This window comes from Perca fluviatilis, chromosome 3 (genome assembly GCF_010015445.1).
Source record: "Perca fluviatilis chromosome 3, GENO_Pfluv_1.0, whole genome shotgun sequence".
Lineage (NCBI taxonomy): Eukaryota > Metazoa > Chordata > Actinopteri > Perciformes > Percidae > Perca > Perca fluviatilis.
Window position 1 is genome coordinate 40929410 of NC_053114.1, and position 20722 is coordinate 40950131.

Sequence of the window (20722 nt, forward strand, 5' to 3'; positions counted from 1 at the left end):
CAGAGAATGAATTTCGCTATGTGTATGTGACAATAAAGTACCTTTACAGTCTTACAAAAATCCTTTTGAAGATTGTTTTATTAGTATTTTTATTTACATAAATATTCTAAGTGGGTTTTGTTCAGGATGCTAGGAGTTCCAAAACGACACTAACAGACAGAACATGGTGATGATACAGAGGGACGTCATTTCTTCTCAGGGGCGGCGTCTCCAGCCTCCAGTTTGGGTGCGGCCTCTTTGGGCTCTCGGTAGGCGGGGAACACCTCCCAGGGCGTGTTCAGGTCAAACTTCCTGAACTCCTGCGACAGCTCCACAGGCTCCGCCACGACACGCTTCACCTCATCATCATAACGCACCTGCAGAGGGAGACAGGCTTCAGTCTGCAGGTTGCTGCGATTCAATTAAACGTTTTAATTTGATCCAAAAGCAATTATGGTGTTTTCATGGTTACAGTTGATAGATTTCAAAGACTAAAAATAGGGAGGTCATGATCAGCTTTTTGGGCCGCCGATCCAGATCCGATTTTTAAAATACTGAATATCTGCCGATGCAGAGTCCCGATCGGATACTTGTATTTGCCAAGTTAATAGAGCTGCACAGTTTTTTTTGTTTACAAAAATAACCAAGTAAACAAAGTAACTAAAATATGTATTTGGCTTAATCGTTTAACTAACTTAACTAAAGTAACTTAACTAACTAAAACTCATATGAAATCAACTTCTACTTCAGAGGTCAGAGGTGATCAGGGGGTACACGAGGAGCCCTTTTTGTCATGACATCCTGATAAAAATGATGGGGGTTTTTTAAGTCGATTTTTTAAACGGGAATGGGAAGTGTTCATCCTGGGACAGAGAGACGTTAATAGGATGAATTTGGGTACAATAACACATTCTTTCAACTGTTTAGGCCGTACATTATTACTTCTCAGCACAAACTACCAAGGGATTTCAAGGCTTGTGGCAACCCTGGATTAATTATGAGCTCAATTAAAAAAAAAAAAAAAAAAAATTCCAAATCACAGGATCCAGTGGTGTTTGAGATTATAGGCGACTGGGCACAGCTTCCATCCTGTCTGCAGCATTTAGAAATGGATCACACATTGATTGACGCTGAATAAAGCTGACTGAGTCGACGTGTTGATGGCAGAACTCACTAGAGCCCGACCAATAAAGGATTTTTAAGGCCAATATCGATACAAATATTTGGTGATTTAAAAATCCGATATATATATTTTTTTTAAATCCAGAAACGCGTAACAAAACAAACAGATTTCCCTTACATTAGTTATTTATGAGTCCTCACTAAAATAATATGACAATGCAGTTTAAAAATAAACTTGTTTGTTTTATTGTCACAACAGAACAGAGGAACATCAAAATATATTAAAGTTCTGATAAATAAAATGCATAAAAATACAAACTTAAGATATGAAGGGTTAAACACGAGTGTTGCCAACAGGGACGTTGTAGAGCGCCCTCTGGTGGACACTATGCAACGCCAACACTCACAACATGGTTGAAGGGGTTTTGTCCGTTTTTATTTAATTTTTTAAACATTAATTTATCGGCCATTATACAGTCCCTCCAGAAAAACGTGATTATGCGATCGCATAATTCAATGCATAATCAGCCAAAATCCGCATATTTATGCGGGGGGCGCATTTTTTCAAATACACCGCAATTTCGCCGCATAAATTGCATTTTCGTTGCAAAAAAAGTCCCATATATCTTAACAGAAAGTTGAAAAATGTTGCGTTTACTTCACACAAGAGGAGCCATTTTCCCCTGTTGCCATGGGAACGTTATGAAGTGACATAATTACGCAATTGAACATCATCGAAAAGCAGGGTGTTGGGGGAGGGAAAAAAAAAAAATCACTTTTTTTTTCTCTTTTTCATCAGTTCATTCAGTTTTTGCAAGTTCCCGCAATATCATCACATAAAATTGCATAAATATCCTGCATATTCCATCGCATTTTTTAAGAAAACGTGCCGCATAATCAAGGATCTTTGCCTGCAACAATCACAAAAAAACTCTGCACATAAATGCTGATACCGATAGTTTGGAAAACGCCTAATATCGGCCACATATATATCGCTCGGGCTCTAGAACTCACCTCTACGTATCCTGAGAGAGGGAAGTCCTTCCTGAAGGGGTGACCCTCGAAGCCGTAGTCTGTCAGAATACGCCTCAGGTCTGGGTGGTTGGCAAAGTACACGCCAAACATGTCCCATACCTGCAGAAGGACACACACACTTTTACTCTCAGTTTTTCCCCAAAGTCATAGGAATTAAATGAACACTGTGATGACTCTCCAGACCGGGCCGTCGGGTTGGGACTCACCTCCCTCTCGTACCAGTTGGCGGCCATGTGGACCGGGACTGCAGAGTCCACCGGTGTTAACTCATCTGTGTACGTCTTAAGGCGGAGACGAGGGTAAGCCGCGACAGCAGGTGAGTACACAAACAGTACAAAAAAAAAAAAAAAAAAAAAAAAAAAAAAAAAAAAAAAAAAAAAAAAAAAAAAACACCACACACACACACACACACACACAAATAAGGAGTTAAAAGACAACGGCAGTTTTGTGAGTCTTACGTACACGTCACCGTTTGTGACGGGTTTCTAGGTGTGCGTCTCTAGGTGCGTGTGCGGTTTGCGACGGCTACCTCAAAGCGGTTCGGCCGTGTCGGGACGTCCACAGCTGTCAGATCAATCATGTTCCTGAACTGGCCGTTGGTGTGATCCCTCAGGAAGGTCAGGACAGGGATCACTCCGTCAGGATGGATCATCACCTCCAGCTCGTTATAACAGGTCACCTACACACACAAACAATTTCAAGCCTCTTTTTTTTCCTAGTTTTCTATCTATCTATCTATCTATCTATCTATCTATCTATCTATCTATCTATCTATCTATCTATCTATAGTCTACAAATAATCATTTTAAATGTTACAAGGGAATACATTTAACGCCCTATTCGCACGGATTAGTATCATCTGTGGACCTTGTGCGATCTAGAAATGACCCCCCCCCATATCTGAGTTTTGTGGTGGAGTAAGCAAAGACTGCTTTTACTTGAATTTACTGACATATCTGTATCCCGAGAGTTGGCTACCCGGAGGACAGCCAGGGCGAGGCTGCCGCACCGCAGTTGGGTCGGGGCTCCGTATCTTTTTGGGTCAGGCCAGGTAGAGGTTATCCCCCAGCCCACAAAAGAAGCCACGGGGAGCGCGTCGACTCGGGGACGGGGGTCTCCGGTTGACAGTGATCCAGACTAGGTTGGCTATTAAAGGCGGCGTCCGCAAGCCATCCCATATCCGTCTTCGCGAGAGGGATAAAAAAAAAAAAAGGCGCACAGGAAACAAAAACCTTGAGAAAAAAAAAATGATATACGACCCCCGCCAAATCACAGACCCATCGACTGGCATGGTCCTAATATTGTCACAGGACCTCGTGTTCGGCGAACTATGGTAAGTCATTTGTGGGGAGAGTTTTTCCTTCACAAATTACATATACAGATTGGCACGGGATTAAGATCATAGACAACCTCCGTAATTATTACAAATGACTAGAGGTCACCAGGTAATACTAATCCCGTGCGAATAGGGCTTTAGACTGGTTTAATAAAAACTTAATTGAAAAACAAAACTGTAGAGGTCTGCTCAGGCCTGTTTTGTGTGTTTTGTGAGACTACACCCCTATGTTCCTGCTGTTTTATGCATCAAACACCCACACATCTGGAGAATTCCCTACTGCACCTGCAGTTACGTATACCAAGTCTGACATCAGGAGGGCTGCACCTAACAATTGTTTTCATTATCGACTGATGTGTCAATTATTTTCTCGATTCATCGAGTAGTTGTCTGGTCTGTAAAATGTCAGAAAATTTTGAAAAATGTGGATCAGTGTTTCCCAAAAGCCCAATATGACGTCCTCAAATGTCTTGTTTTGTCCACAACTCAAAAGATATTCAGTTTACTGTCACAGAGGAGAGAAGAAACTAAAATATTCACATTTAACAAGCTGGATTCAAAGAATTTTTACTTTTGTCTTAAAAAAAAATAAAATTACTCAAACCGACTATCGAGTATCAAAATAGTTGGCGATCAATTTAAAAGCTGACAACTAATCGAGTAATCGTTGCAGCTCTACTTCAATGCTTCGACACAGGCCACACTTCGGGTCCTTCAAGCAGCAGGAAGCACAAGGGGACGGATGGGCTCTGATACTCTAATGAACTGACCTGGACCTGCTGGATATATTTGGGCATCATCTCAGCCACGTACTCCCCGAATGCTGCCAGCTGGCTCTGAGTGACAGCATCCTTGGGCCGGATGGTGGCTGCGTGAAGGACAGAGGAGACGAGAGGTTTAGGATGATTGAACACTGCACAACTCTCCTGTCCTAACAACTCCTCGTTAACATTGCAAAACAGGTTGCAGTGTGTAGGGTTGGGCCCTTTCTAGCCCCATATATCGATGTCAATATAAGATAATATTGATATATTGCCCAGCCCTAGTTAGTTAATAATATGTACTCACGGCTGGTCTCGGTGGTGGCGCTCTGCAGCCTGGTCTGCTGCTGGAGGAGACACGAACTCCTTGCAACTGGAAAACAAAATCAGGAGGACAGAGGAGTCAAATAATTTGTATAATCACGCCACGAAACGACTGAATCTACAGAGCTGCAGAAGAGCTGAAGCAATGCGAGCAACACGATCAAAATAAGGAGCAACAACTGGTCCTGAATCCACTCAAAACGCCCGTTAATGTTGCCACAAATAAACTCATCTGTCACATAAAACAACATTAGCTGCCCAACGTGTCTTGTTATTCAACTGAGTGCAGGCTAACGTTAGCATTAGCTAGCTCGAAGGTCAACACTGACACATTTCGACGGTTGAAAATAACACATTGTTGTTTTCGGCGGCAGCCAGAAGGCACACCGAATCAAATGGACCATTGCAGCAAACAGCGAGTACGAAATACAGTTCGGTTCTAGTCAACTTACGGTTATAACTCCTTCCAAGACCTCCGCGGACAAACCGCACCAACGACGCCGCCATGTTTTTTTTCTACAGTCGTTTTTCTTCGGGCAGAGACGCGACTGTTGGCGGGCTGTCGCCTCCTGATGGACCGGAGGAGAAGTGTTATGTCTGCAGTATTGAGTTGGGAACATAGACTGTTAATATTAATAATAATATACAGTCTATGGTTGGGAACATAGACTGTTATGGTTGGGAAAGGTTTTAGAGTACTTCATCTAAAGGCAATATTTAAATTAAGACAAGGTGGGTCCTGCTTCATTACCCAATGGTGGAAGAAGTATTCAGATCCTTCACTCCAATAGGTCCTCAAGATCAACATGAGCCATCACTTGGCAATATTCTGCACTATGCATATTTATTTATTTATTACTGCATGTCACCTCCGGTTAAATGGTGAAATGGCATATTGCACAGTAGGAGGCTCCTAGTTTGCAAAATGCCATTTCACCATTTAACCTGTCTGTTTCGAATAAGGGTGTTTATAGTGTACATATCACTATTATGATTATAACTATTATTCTATTTTTTATATTTCTTATAATACTTTTTTTGTATAGGTTTACTATGTCCATTTAATGTGTACTTTTGGTGAACCTTCTTTTGATTGTGACATCATGTAAAAATGCAGTGTCACATTAACAACAGCTAGAACAACATACATATGCTGTGATGTTCATACGCCTGAGTAGTCAGGATCCGGTATAGGAGACTGCACTACTCAGTATGACATGATGTGCCCGGCTATGACATGAACTTCCACGATGACCTTCGAAGTCACTGTTCCATTATCTTTATTATGACTATTATTGCCACTGTTCATCACACCCCCAACTGGCCCCGTCAGACACCGCCTACCAAGAGTCTGGGTCTGCCGAGGTTTCTTCCTAAAAGGGAGTTTTTCCTCGCCACTGTCGTAACAGCCACTGCTAATGCTTGCTCTTGAGGGAATTACTGTAATTGTTGGGGTTTTGGAATTTATAGAGTGTGGTCTAGACCTACTCTATCTGTAAAGTGTCTCGAGATAACTCTGTTATGATTTGATACTATAAATAAAATTGAATTGAATTGAACATACACACGTGTATTTGCCAGTAATACCTGCTGAAAATAAAGGAGCATAAACACCATTAGACTGTTTAGGTTATGAAACTCATGAGCAGGGCTTTAACCCTCCAGTTGTCCTCGGTTCAAAATTTGACCCATTTAAATAAAAAAATTAAAAAAAAGATATTTCTTTCAACCAAATTTTCAAAAATAAGTAACGTGGATGGTTCCCTACAAAGCTCTTCACAAGTTAAATAAATGATCAGTTCACTACTCTCTTTGAATTTGGTTGTTTTATTCAATTTTATATAATATGAAAAAAACAAATTGATTAAAGAACGTTGACAAAAGTGACAAAAATGTTGGAAAAAGCTTCAAAAACGGCACAGAACAAAACGAGAAAAAATGGGAAAAAGTGACAAAAAACATGGATAAAAGTGACAAAAACGTTGGGGGAAAAGCATCAAAAGTGTCGAAAAAGATGCCCAAAACATTGAAAAAAATAAGTTTACTTTAAACTTTGACCCAGAAAGACAAAAAGTTGCATGGTCAATGGGAAGACAACACAAGGATTAAATTGACACCTGCCAAATGCGGGTAAAAATAAACCTAGGCTTGTAACATTTTAAAGTTACTAGCCAGTCTGTTTGAATCAGGAGGCTGCAGAAACTATGCCACAAGTTAGTGTGTTCTGCCAAGTTATTTGGGCAGTTTTGTGTGTCTTTGGTTTGGAAACGTAATCTTTATCTTTAGCACTAATCCTACATTTCCCATGAACACCAAGTCGTGACGCGTTGGACAACTGTTGGCTACGTGCCTATAGCGTGCGTGGTATCGATTACGAGCTACGCCGAAACGGAGAAGACGAACACACCGGAACCAGACAAACCACAGGAGCTGAAATTAAAGTAAAGTTAGTTGGGGAAAAAAAAAAAAAACGTGGCTAGTGGAAAATCAGATTGGCTGGTAACTTCAAAAATCGACTAGCCGTGTTGGCTGGTGATCAAAACAGTTCATTTAAAGCCCTGGTTATGAGGCATTATAAGAACACCTGATATATTTAAATAAAGCATTTTCCAGTAAACACAGCAACAGATGAATTAAGCACTAAAATGTCCTACACTTGGCGTGCCACTGCAAATACAACAAGAACACATCAACTTGATTGAGCAAAGTGTTTTTATTATCACAATGTTGGCTTGCTTTAAAGATCAAATCCAGCACAAAATGAACCTAGGGGTTAATAACGTGTACTGAGTCGACCGTTCTCTGGGATATGTTTTCATGCTAATCGAATGTGTCTCTAGCTTGAAACAAGCTACAGCAAACCGGTGATTAGCTTGTAACGCTAGTAGTTGGGGCAGAGGGTACGCTACTGTCTTTATAATCTCTTTTTAATAAACTGTCTGTAAACGTATGTGGTTCTCAATGCTTCAGTTTACATATAGGGACCCTCATTATGCTACAGTGGAAGTGTGGTGCTATTTTGAGCCTTGTTAGTGGTGCAGAAATAGCGATTTACCCTCTGCCCCGACTACTAGCGTTACAAGCTAATCACCAGTTTGCTGTAGCTTGGTTCAAGCTACAGACACATTTGATTCACATGAAAACATATCCCAGAGAACGGTCGACTCGGTACACGTGTTATTAACCCCTAGGTTCATTTTGTGCCGGAATTGTCCTTTAAGATTTTACAGTATTTGTAGCTGAAACAGAATGACAGGTTACAGAAACCCAAACAAGGGACTGTTTAGGTATTTGAAATGTTTTTTTTTTTTTTTGCATTTACAATTATTTAACATGTTTTACATTTCTTAAAGGTCCCATGACATGGTGCTCTTTGGATGCTTTTATATAGACCTTAGTGGTCCCCTAATACTGTATCTGAAGTCTCTTTTATATAGACCTTAGTGGTCCCCTAATACTGTATCTGAAGTCTCTTTTATATAGACCTTAGTGGTCCCCTAATACTGTATCTGAAGTCTCTTTCCCGAAATTCAGCCTTGGTGCAGAATTACAGCCACAACCTTGCTCCTTATGACCTCATAAGGAGAAGATTCCAGATTGGCCCATCTGAGCTTTCATTTTCTCAAAGGCAGAGCAGGATACCCAGGGCTCGGTTTACACCTATCACCATTTCTAGCCGCTGGGGGACCATAGGCAGGCTGGGGGAGTGCATATTAATTAAAAATGAACTCATTGTGAACTTTTCATGCCATGGGACCTTTAAATATTTCAGCCACAAGCAAGAAACCAGGTAGTTAGGGAGGTAGAAGAAATAAGTTGCAGGTTTTATGTTATTAAAAAAAAAATCATGACAATATTACGGGTTTTATTTGCCTTCTGATATGTTGTGAATTAACTACTAACTGTTGCCATTTCCCAGTAAAAACCCATGGGAATTTGATTTAAAAATGTTGGGGTTCAACAAGTAGTTTTTCTTTCAGTGGGTATACATTCCGATATGGAGGACTGCACGCAGCTCTGAGTCCAGTCTTCCGGCAGCTGTAGGAGGATAATGAGGTCCGACCCGCCGTCCTGCCCTCTCAGCTGGGCTGTTCACACACCTGCTGGTATTTCCTCAGCATCTCCAGCTGAGCGGAGCGCACCAGGATGTGCGGTCGAACAGACTTCAGCTTCTGACAGGCTTCCTCCGGAGTCCAGCTGTGTAACTGTCAGCAAAAAAGTGCAACGTCAAAATCAACAGACTGGATATTCACCGATTGTCTGAAGAGACAGTCAGGCACAACGTTTTCATAGAATCAGAATTGTAGACTTGAACACGTCAGGATCTTCTGTAAGTTGATAGCATAACTGTGGCCATATTGGCTTTTAAATGAAACAATGACTTTGCGGTTATCGGTTAACGTTTAGCGTTTGCTTCGATTGTGTTTACATTCATACTGGGTATGAATACTGAACGGTGTTGAACATGTAGCCCTCTTTATACAGCACAAAGCTGGAGCAGGACGAAGAAGACAGGGCAATACCGCCCAGCCTCATAGTATACTAAGTCCGCATATTCATGCGGGGGCCGCATTTTTTCAAATATGCCGCACTTTCGCCGCATAAATTGCCAATTTCTGCGCAAAATATGCGGTGCTTGCATGATTTCATAATCCCCACATTTTGGTTGCAAAAAAGTCCCATAATATATCTTAGCAGAAAGTTGAAAATTTTTTGTTTACTTCACACAAGAGCAGCCATTTTCCCCTGTTGCCATGGGAACGTTATGAAGTGACGTAATTACGCGACGTGAACATCATCGAAAAGCAGTAGTTGGTATCCAATAAGAAAGCTATCTTAATATCTGATACAGTGCCTTGCGAAAGTATTCGGCCCCCTTGAACGTTTCGACCTTTTGCCACATTTCAGGCCTCAAACATAAAGATATAAAACTGTAATTTTTTGTGAAGAATCAACAACAAGTGGGTCCCAATTATGAAGTGGAACGAAATTCATTGGCTATTTCAAACTTTTTTAACAAATAAAAAACTGAAAAAGTGGGCGTGCAAAATTATTCAGCCCCTTTACTTTCAGTGCAGCAAACTCTCTCCAGAAGTTCAGTGAGGATCTCTGAATGATCCAATGTTGACCTAAATAACTAATGATGATAAATAGAATCCAGCTGTGTGTAATCAAGTCTCCGTATAAATGCACCTGCTCTGTGATAGTCTCAGAGGTCAGTGTAAAGCGCAGAGAGCATCATGAAGAACAAGGAACACACCAGGCAGGTCCGAGATACTGTTGTGGAGAAGTTTAAAGCTGGATTTGGATACAAAAAGATTTCCCAAGCTTTAAACATCCCAAGGAGCACTGTGCAAGCGATAATATTGAAATGGAAGGAGTATCAGACCACTACAAATCTACGAAGACCCGGCCGTCCCTCTAAACTTTCAGCTCATACAATGAGAAGACTGATCAGAGATGCAGCCAAGAGGCCCATGATCACTCTGGATGAACTGCGGAGATCTACAGCTGAGGCGGGAGACTCTGTCCATAGGACAACAATCAGTCGTATACTGCACAAATCTGGCCTTTATGGAAGAGTGGCAAGAAGAAAGCCATTTCTTAAAGATATCCATAAAAAGTGTCGTTTAAAGTTTGCCAAAAGCCACCTGGGAGACACACCAAACATGTGGAAGAAGGTGCTGTGGTCAGATGAAACCAAAATCAAACCTTTTGGCAACAATGCAAAACGTTATGTTTGGCGTAAAAGCAACACAGCTCATCACCCTGAACACACCATCCCCACTGTCAAACATGGTGGTGGCAGCATCATGGTTTGGGCCTGCTTTTCTTCAGCAGGGACAGGGAAGATGGTTAAAATTGATGGGAAGATGGATGGAGCCAAATACAGGACCATTCTGGAAGAAAACCTGATGGAGTCTGCAAAAGACCTGAGACTGGGACGGAGATTTGTCTTCCAACAAGACAATGATCCAAAACATAAAGCAAAATCTACAATGGAATGGTTCACAAATAAACATATCCAGGTGTTAGAATGGCCAAGTCAAAGTCCAGACCTGAATCCAATCGAGAATCTGTGGAAAGAACTGAAAACTGCTGTTCACAAACGCTCTCCATCCAACCTCACTGAGCTCGAGCTGTTTTGCAAGGAGGAATGGGCAAAAATGTCAGTCTCTCGATGTGCAAAACTGATAGAGACCTACCCCAAGCGACTTACAGCTGTAATCGCAGCAAAAGGTGGCGCTACAAAGTATTAACTTAAGGGGGCTGAATAATTTTGCACGCCCAATATTTTAGTTTTTTATTTGTTTAAAAGGTTTGAAATATCCAATAAATTTCGTTCCACTTCATGATTGTGTCCCACTTGTTGTTGATTCTTCACAAAAAATTACAGTTTTATATCTTTATGTTTGAGGCCTGAAATGTGGCAAAAGGTCAAAAAGTTCAAGGGGGCCGAATACTTTCGCAAGGCACTGTATTATCTGTTGAAGTGCTCCTGCTGTCTATATTATTAACGATTGAAGTCTGTCTCTTTTGTATCTTTTATTTCCCTCTGTTTAGACTATTACTTTTATTTTTACTTTAATATTATATTATTTGTATATATTTTTGTATCTTATTTGTTTACTTATTGCAATGACTGAATATCTGTAAACTATTTTTGGAAATTAAGTTTAAAAAAAGCAGGGTGTTGGGGGAATCACTTTTTCATCAAACCGCAGTTTTTGCAAGTTCACGCAATTTCATCGCATAAAATTGCATAAATGTCCCGCATATTCCAGACCAGGGATCTTCAACAGGGGGTCCGGGACCCCTAGGGGGTCCTCAGAGTCACCTCCAAAATTATTGTTAATTTTTGAAAGTTTTTTCCAAAAATGTAAATGTCTTAACATGAATCCAACATATTATTAGCAAATATAAATCTCTGCTTACTGGCCTATAGGTAAGGTAGTCACTAAGGATGCCATCCACAGATACAGTTAATAAGGATTCACTGTGCCACATGTTTGTTTAACATTAAAAGATGATTTATAAAATCATGCCAACAATTATTATTTTAATAGCTTATGCAACAAAAAAAAAAGGTGTGTATAAAGGCTTTAGGCCGCCCTACACGCTTTTGTAGGCCCAGTTTAATATGGAACTTAATTGTATACAATATATGTAGTAGGGGGTCCCTGCTTCGTCTCTCTTTCAGTTAAGGGGTCCTTGGTTTAAAAAACGTTGAAGACCCCTGCTCTAGACCAGTGTTTCTCAAATGGGGGTGCGTGTCCCCCTAGGGGTACTTTGGAGGACTGCAGGGGGTACGTAAGGTTTTTCAGTTACAAGGCTGTAGTTACTTCTGTCGTTTTTTTCCAAGTCTGTCACCTTTTTTTCCAAAGTTTTTGTTGCTGTTATTGAAGTTTGTCACCTTTTTTTGAAGGTTTCGTCGTTTGCTTTGACCTATTCTTGCCTTTCTTCCTTACTATTTTCTTCAAAGTTTTCGAAGTTTGTTGCTTTTTAGAATATTTTGTCACTTTTGTTGCCCTACGGATGCCCTCCTTCTTACTACTGTGTTTTTTTTCAAAGTTTTTATTGCTTTTTTGAAGTTTGTGTCTCTTTTTTGGAAGTTTTTATTACCATTTTCGACCTATTCTTGCCTTACTTCCTTCTTCCTACCATCTTTCTCCAAGTTTTCCATCAGCATTTAAATGTTTTCCAGGTACAAGGCTGTTGTTTAGTAAATCTATCGCTAACATCGCTGTATTGTTCCTCTTTATATAGACTTTTCTTTCTACCAAAAATTATTTGCGCTGGTTAGGGGGTACATGGCTTAAAAAAACTGTTCAAAGGGGGAACATTATTGAAAAAAGCTTGAGAACCACTGCTCTAGACTACTGCTTTCTGTCTATTGTGAACTACTGAAGACATAGGCCTACTTGATTATGTGAGCAACTGTACAGTATGTATTAGACAGGTGTTGGGCTTGTGTTGAGTGTTGTCCGATGCGTTGTTTATTTTTGTTATGTTGTGATTAATTCAATTCAATTTTATTTATAGTATCAAATCATAACACGAGTTATCTCGAGACACTTTACAGATAGAGTAGGTCTAGACCACACTCTATAATTTACAAAGCCCCAACAATTCCAACAATTCCAGTAATTCCCTCAAGAGCAAGCAGTGCGACAGTGGCGAGGAAAAACTCCCTCTTGGGAAGAAACCTCGGACAGACCCAGGCTCTTGGTAGGCGGTGTCTGACGGTGCCGGTTGGGGATGTGATGAACAGTGGCGATAATAGTCACATTAATAATGGAACAGTGACTTCAAATGGTAGTCGTAGTAGTTCATGTCATATCAGTGCGCTGCAGGGCGTTACAGGATGTAGCGTGGCCCAGCAGAGCATGGATGGAACATGGATGGCCGTGGATTATGAATGTTATGTACATAAGTTGTAACTTTGATTAGGGCTGGGAAAAAAAACAAGTTGATTTAAAAATCGAGTTGGTAGGTCAAATCGATTCATATTTTCAAAAAATCGATTTGTTTTTATCCAAATACAGTATATATAATTTGGATGTTTAACAATCTTTGTTGCACACTGCACAGTGACTTTTCACTTAGAGAAAGGGTTTGCCTTTGCAATTTTGTTTATGTTGATGCACTTTAATTAAATACAATAAATATATATTTTTTAAATATATTTACAGTTCGCAGTTATTTTGTTTTAAATGGAAGGGGGGGGGGGGGGAATCGAATCGAAAATCAAGTTTTTTATTTAAAAAAATCACAGATTTTTTTGGGGAAACAAATCGCCCAGCTCTACCTTTGATGTATGTTTTTGTTGTTCCTTTGATGTATGGTTACCTGTACACTTTTCTATCCTGCTTCCGTTACAAATCTGCGGGGACCAATCACAAACTGGCTTATCCACCTGGTGCGCTATTGGCGGGTTTAAGACGATGACGATAGAGAAGCGACCAAGCAGCCTTTTGTTTACATTCAACATGGCGGCCACTGAAGTGCAGCAACCCATTGATGCCGCTGTTGCTGCTACATCACCCAGATCGTTGGTCTGATTGGTTGAAGGACTATCCAATTGCGTACAGAGTCATTTGAACTACGCCCGTTGATCACGCGTCTTGTGCGGTAGAAAATACAGAGCAGACTCCCCAGACTAATGTTCAATCTTAAAAGACTGAGCTTGGTCTGGTGATAGCCAGACTATGGAAAGATGGAAACACACTTTTACCGGCTTAATTCGCATGAATGTTTTTAGCGAGCTTCAGATAATTCCATTGACAAGTGATGGATGGAAACATAGCTAGTGTGACCCGCCTCCCCACCACCGCAGTTGTGTACTAACCCGAATGAGGTACGCAGCAGCCAGCGTGGCGCTGCGGGAGCGTCCGGCCTTGCAGTGGACGTACACGCTGCTTCCCTGCCGTCGGTGCTGCAGGGCAAACTCCACGCCTCGGCGCAGGTTCTCCAGGCTGGGAACGCCGGTGAGGTCAACCGTGCTCAACCTCAGCTGCTCCACCCCAGCAGCCCGCCACTCCTGCCGCCAGCATCACACACACATCAGATCAACCAGTCATTCATAAATCACACATAAAAAAGGAAAAAGCCAACCTCAGATCTGATTACACTGTTAGAAATCCGTCTGTGGTGCTGAGCAGTCTGGTTTCTTTGTGGAGAATTAGGTTAGCATGAGATCCAAGGTATCTGAAATGTTTGCATGTTCCGAATGCAAGACAAAGACAGCACTACAGAAACAGCAACAAATTTGACCCATTTTTTAAAAGTTTCTATATCAGAATTTGGGGGTTTTTTTCAACCAAATTGTCAAAAAAAATATCGTGGATGGTTTCGTACAACGCTCTTCACAAGTAAACTAATAATCAGTTCACTACTTTCAGTGAATTTGGGTCTTTTATTCAATGTTATAGCATTTGAAGAATAATGGAAAAAAGAACGTCGGAAAAAGCGAAAGAAAAAATTTCGAAAAACATCGGAAAAAGTGACACAAAATGTCAGGAAAAGTGCCAAAACTAATCGACAAAATCGTCAACAAAATTGACAAAGACCTCGGGAAAAGCAACAAAAGTGATGATAAAGATGGCCAAAAAGACGTCGAAAAAAAAGGAAGACAACACACGGGTTAAGACTGCACTACAGAAACAGCTAGCATAACAACATCTCAATCAACACGTACAAATCAATACCGTCAAATGGCCGTGAAGTGAAATGTGAAACATCAACATGGAGCAACATCCTGCAATCAGCCTCCCCATGGCCGCATGGAGACAGAGGGGACAAATCCCAGAGTGGTGGCTTGCATATTACTGCATTACCATCTTTGGTAAGAAAACAGTACCTTTACTAATAATTGTAAGTAAGCTATCAAATATATGCCACAGAACTTGTTTTTCTTTACATGTTAGCAGCATCTGGTCTGTTAACGTGTATGTGCTAAGAGCGTGATTTAGAGACCTGTTTCGCTAGCAATGAGAGTTAAAAGAGAGAAGAAGAAAAAAGCATAACCAACCATAATCTGCTCACGGGGGCAATTAATGACGGTTTTCACCCATCGTCGGCCATATATCATGGCTAGTAAGCTAAACAACCTAAAATGTCACCAAAGTTCACAATCGCTTTAAATAACTGTGATTACAGGTAACCAGCAATCCTGCACTTTATCCAGCGATGTATCTGTCAACTGTACTGCTAATGAAAAGAAAAATGCACCGATAGAAAGCTGAAGTTCTTGCCGTTCTATAGATGTATGTGCGTGTCATTCCAGCACAAAAGCAAGAAGGTGAAGTTTGACCCTGAAGTGACCATAATCCTTTTATTTGGTTTTGGTGTTTTCTCAAGTTAAAGGTACAATATGTAACATTTCTGCTTTAAAATGTCTAAAAATGACCATACCTATGTTATATATTTTTATGAGTTGTGTTCTTACACTATCCCAAATGTTTCCACCAAATGTCAAACCCAGAGAAATCTGTTATTTTATTTTCGACACACGGCCGCTTCCTTTAGTCGCCCGTCAGTGGCGTCATATAACCTTTCACCCTCCAGTTACTCTAACTTCCGTCAGAACACTGGCACCAAGATGATACGTTCAGGAGTAATTGTAAATCATACAATGTCACAGAAAAAAAATACTTGTAACCGTAATACTGCTTTTTTTTGGCCATAAAGCCTCATTTTGTGATTAATTACATCCCACTTTTTATCACAGTAATACAACAGATACCTTATTTATTTTAAAAGTTCAATATCGACAAGTAGCTAACATTGATGCTAATGCTTTGTGGGTAACATTATGAGGTTACAACATCATTCAACACGCTTTAGTATGACTGTTTCGACCACAGTTAACAGGACTGGGCTAACCCACGAATAACTTCACTAGCCGTTAACTGTATAGATAGACGATTAATCTAATGCTAATTTAGCCAGCTAGCACACCCCGGTCTGTCTGCCCTACTCCCCGGGCGAGAGACTCAGTCGGGATGACAGCTGACAACAGCCCGGGACATATAGCTAGCTAGCTATCGTTAGCCCCCAGTCAGCTATCAGCCAGCTACTTTTATTACAGCAACCCCCGGCCAGAACTTATCTCCAGTGCCTGGTGCTCTACGACGCTAACGGCAGTTTAATTAAACGTCGGAAACGGACCATATCAGACCAGGCACCGAGTCACAACAGCGGCCATCCATAGAGTTAGCTACATCTCCGGGGCGCTACCGGTGTATGTGCTGAAAATCTCCTCCCTGCCGAATTTCTCCCCTCTTCGCGTTAAAGCTGTCTGCGCGGTTAGCTAAATTAACCTGACAAAAGGTGAGTTAAGCACCAAAACGAAAGTTAAGATTACTGAAAAGTGAAGGGGAGATAATTCCGGGCAGCTGGGAGATGTTCTGCTGCTGCACAACCGGCATCGAACGTCCTGGCTCGCTGTCGCGGAGATTCCCCGACAATCCCCACCACACCCGTCTCTCAGCCTGCGTTTACTAGCTAGCTAAGCATTACAACAAACCCCGTCCACCCCGGTGTTGAAACGATCCAAAAGGTGACACTGATATGTGAAATATTTTTGTGTTTTAGCTGCTGGCTACTGTTAGCTTGCTGGCTCACGAGCTAACTGGTCAGCTACAAATAAAAATCTAATCAAGAAAAACGTAATTATGTTGGGGAAACTGCAGCTATTTTATTAGAATGAATAAACGTAACGTGAATAAACTTGAACGGGTAAACTCGTCCGTGAACTGATGCATTCTAACTGGCAGCGAAGGTGTTTAGCACTTAAAACTCCCATAATTCCACGCAACTTCCCAACGTCATCAAAAGTCCAGTTTTACCGTCCATTGTTTTGGTTGAGAGACCCCTAGTGGCAGAAAATTACATATTGTACGTTTAAAAGCCTTAAAGTGCTCATATTATGCTCATTTTCAGGTTCATAATTGTATTTTGAGGTTGTAACAGAATAGGTTTACATGGTTTCATTTTCAAAAAACACCATATTTTTGTTGCACTACACATTGCTGCAGCTCCTCTTTTCACCCTGTGTGTTCAGGTCTCTGTTTTAGCTACAGAGTGAGACATCTCACTTCTATCCCATCTTTGTTATCAGTTGCACATGTGCAGTAGCTAGGTAAGGATCACATCACCTAGCTGTTTGTTTCTACAACTTCAGTCAGTACAGGGCAGGATTAGCCGGGAGACTTCTTCTAAACGAGGGCGCACTTCCAACTTTGCGTGGAATACCTGCAGAACAGGGACATGGAAGTAGTTCTTTTGTAGATTATGGTGAACTAGTGTGTGTTGTAGCAGTGTTTTGCCATTGAGAATGAGCTAGCTAGCTACAGTTAGCCACCTCATCTCAGCTACTGACGTAGAAAGCCGTGCAGATTTTGAACAGCTCACCTGGAGACTGAAGGCAGGTTACATTCAGAAACCGTATCTCACTCAAAACAGCATGGATGTTTGTTTTTTTCAAGTTTGTATGCGTGTGGAAGCACCAGAGACACAAAATAACACCACAAATCCCAGAAAAAAGGGATTTTTTCATAATATGGGCACTTTAAAAAGCACCCTACATGTCTGTAATCTTCTGACATGTGATCTAATCAGCTTGAACACAACTTGGCAATCAAGAGTCATACTTTTTCTGCAACACTCAGGCATATCTAGGGACTACTATGGCCCGAGGGAACAATTTTACAGACATATAAACCTTTTATTGCAAACATGCATAACTGTTACGCTTAACTGCCCCGCTAACAGGATGTTCACCTGGCTCAATCTTCAACTTCTGGGTGGAAATAAAAGTAAAGTGAACTCACCTCGGCTGAGTTGCAGAAATATTTAGTCTCATACTCTTCATTCATGGTGATAACCCCTCGGACATTTTCTGTTTCTACCAGCTGCAACGCAAAAAAATGGCAACCATCAATTTAAATACAAACTGAAATAGAATATACAAACACATTAGCACAACCTTGAACAGCTAAGGCAGTCACATGAATCCAAAAATATCATATGTAAAAGCAAAAACACTGACAGGGAACATGTTACTGCATATTAAATACTTTACTCTTCTAATAGCTGATACACGCAATACTCACCTATTTACATTGGCCTTTCCCTGTGTTTTAATTGTCTTACCCTGTTATGTCTGTAATGAAGTGTTTGTCTCTTGATGTCGTCTTAGCTTAAATCACTGATCTGTAAGTGTATTTATTTGATTTTATTATTCTGTGGCTATTGCGGTATGTACAGCACTTTGGTCAGTGCGAGCGGTGTTTAAATGTGCTATAAAATAAACTTTACTTACTTACTTATTTACTTACTTAACTTATCCGAATACTTCTTCCATCACTTAGTAATAAAGAGACAGACTAGTATTTAGTGTTAGCTAGAACAGTAGTTCCCAAACTTTTTATCATGTCAAGGACCCCTAAACTGACACAAATTAGACAATAGACCCCCATTTGATAAGACTCTGTTCCAGGGTCTTCTATCTGATAGTTTTTTTTTTTTCTTTTAGATGTTTTATTACAGAAAAGTGTATGGTGTCCGTGATCAAAATAGTCATACATTCTGTCATTTTATGAATGCGATTAAAAATGAGTCCCTTTTTTGCTGGGGACACCCATATACTGTTAATATTAATATACAGTCCATGGGGAAACCCTGGAACCCCCCTAAAGGACCCCTGGGGGTCCCCACTCTGAAAAGCACTGAGCTAAAGAGGCTAGCTCATGTTTCGGCAGTCTGACCTGTTTGGTGATGGACCTGAACGGCAGCGCTCCGAGGATGACGGTCTCGTCCACTCGGTCAAACCACCGCCTCGACGTCAACTTCTCCATGACAACATTGTAGGCTAACGTGGGGTAGAAGAGCAGCCTTGCTAACGCTGCGGACATAGCTGAACTAGTTGAATGAATTATGTAAAAGCTAAACTTTCAAGGTCGGCCAGCTTTTTATCAATACGCACTGTTAGTGTGGGTAACGGGTCTGTAGCCTGACCGGTCAACCGAAACCTGTAACATGATAACGTGTCCTCTCTTGTTCGGATGAATATGAAGTTCCTCCCCCGGCAGGCTGACTTCCGGCGCGGATCCTTCAGAATAAAATTTTATTATTATTTTATTGGTTTATTTGATAGGGAGCATGCATATCTATGAACATTGTTGTATAAAAAAACACCATGTAAATATGCCAGAATTAGTAAAAATTAACTACTTTTCATCTGCAGTCCCTAGGCAGGTAACATAGGACTACCATAAAGACAGCCAGCAGTCATACAGCACTCATTCACTATAGATTAAAATGTACACATAATGGTGACATACAGTATACATTGACAAACAAAAAAATATAATAATACATGATGACAGACATTATTCATCCACCTCTATACTATTCTATAGTTCTATACTAAAGAATAAAATCTGTGACCTCCGTACAATTTGAAAGCCAAAAAAAAGGCACCATGCAAGCAATTTGGCATCAAATCACAGCCATTAGTTCTCTGTGATAGCTTGATTGTCAATCAATTTGTTGCAAGTTTTATTTCATTATTTATTTATTTCTGGCCAATGTCCACACAAAAAAACAATCATTCAAAAGATACAAAAAGACATGCTCTGTACCAGATTTGGCATGGCTACTTTCCATCTACAAAATCCAATAATCTTGCTGTCCTGCACTTTAAAATAAACATGTTAACATTAACTTTTAATCTGACATGGACCTTATACACCTAATTGTAAGCAAGCAAACAAACCGCAAAGTAACTTTTATTTTTCAAAACACAAGTTACAATATATGTCGACAGGAGGAAGATTAAAAAAAGAGAAGGTGGAAATAAGCATCAAAAAGACAAGTGCAAAATATGGATTTTTAAAAATCAAGTAAAAGACTGTTTTTTATGGCCCCTAGTGCTCCCAAATCGATTTATGTAGCTTTAAACCCTTGCAAAACTTCACTCTGTAGATTACAATGTTATTCATGTTGTTGATGAATGCTAAAAAAAAAAAAAAAAAAAAAGAGATTTTTTTTTTTTTTTTTTAAACAATGAGGTTCTCAAATTCTACAAGCAGTTTAAGTACTAGATATCAAAAACCTTGTGGCCTGGTGTGTTAAATGACATTGTGGACTGAAGGCTGGTCTGGCAGCCGGTTAGACGACAATGACAGAAGCCAGAGATGTCCGGTTCTTATCACAACAACATGAAGCCCACTGAAAGAAAGTCAGGTAACATCAGCTGATGTTTGATCTGCTGCTCGATTTGAGAATGTTGTCCGTTACTCGGTAAATAGTTGCACAAATGATCATTCTGGGGGTGATCTATTTCTTTAATCGGATCACTAATCAGTTAGTACTTAGTTTGCATATACAAGGCATATAATCACAGTGCAATGGGTACCTGTAGACCTTCAATCACAGGGAATCTGCTGACACAAAGGTGAGAGACATCAATCCACTGAAAACAATTTGTAATCCCATCTCTCACTTTGTATTGATTTCTTCTCTCTTGGCCACAGATGAGCCTAAAATACTTGTTTAAAAGGCAGTGGTGGAAGAAGAATTTAGATCTTTTACTTAAGTAAAAATACTAATACAATACTGTAAAAATACTCTGTTACAAGTATAAGTCCTGCATTGAAAA

The 20722-nt window shown here is 40.4% G+C and overlaps 2 protein-coding genes across 2 annotated transcripts; both read right to left on the reverse strand.

The window, feature by feature from the left end:
- Window positions 1–60: 60 nt before the first annotated feature.
- ndufs3 (NADH:ubiquinone oxidoreductase core subunit S3) lies at window positions 61–5147 on the reverse strand. The gene is made up of 7 exons (XM_039795681.1): window positions 5010–5147; window positions 4541–4606; window positions 4243–4340; window positions 2665–2815; window positions 2343–2464; window positions 2116–2235; window positions 61–356 (listed from the first exon to the last, which is right to left on the reverse strand). The coding sequence occupies exons 1-7, from the start codon at window positions 5062–5064 to the stop codon at window positions 186–188; spliced, it is 783 nt and encodes a 260-aa protein (XP_039651615.1). The 5' UTR covers window positions 5065–5147; the 3' UTR covers window positions 61–185.
- A 3258-nt stretch (window positions 5148–8405) lies between these two features.
- On the reverse strand, window positions 8406–19156 carry ptpmt1 (protein tyrosine phosphatase mitochondrial 1). The gene is made up of 4 exons (XM_039795679.1): window positions 18828–19156; window positions 17892–17972; window positions 13907–14098; window positions 8406–8762 (listed from the first exon to the last, which is right to left on the reverse strand). The coding sequence occupies exons 1-4, from the start codon at window positions 18972–18974 to the stop codon at window positions 8637–8639; spliced, it is 546 nt and encodes a 181-aa protein (XP_039651613.1). The 5' UTR covers window positions 18975–19156; the 3' UTR covers window positions 8406–8636.
- Between the last annotated feature and the right edge of the window lie 1566 nt (window positions 19157–20722).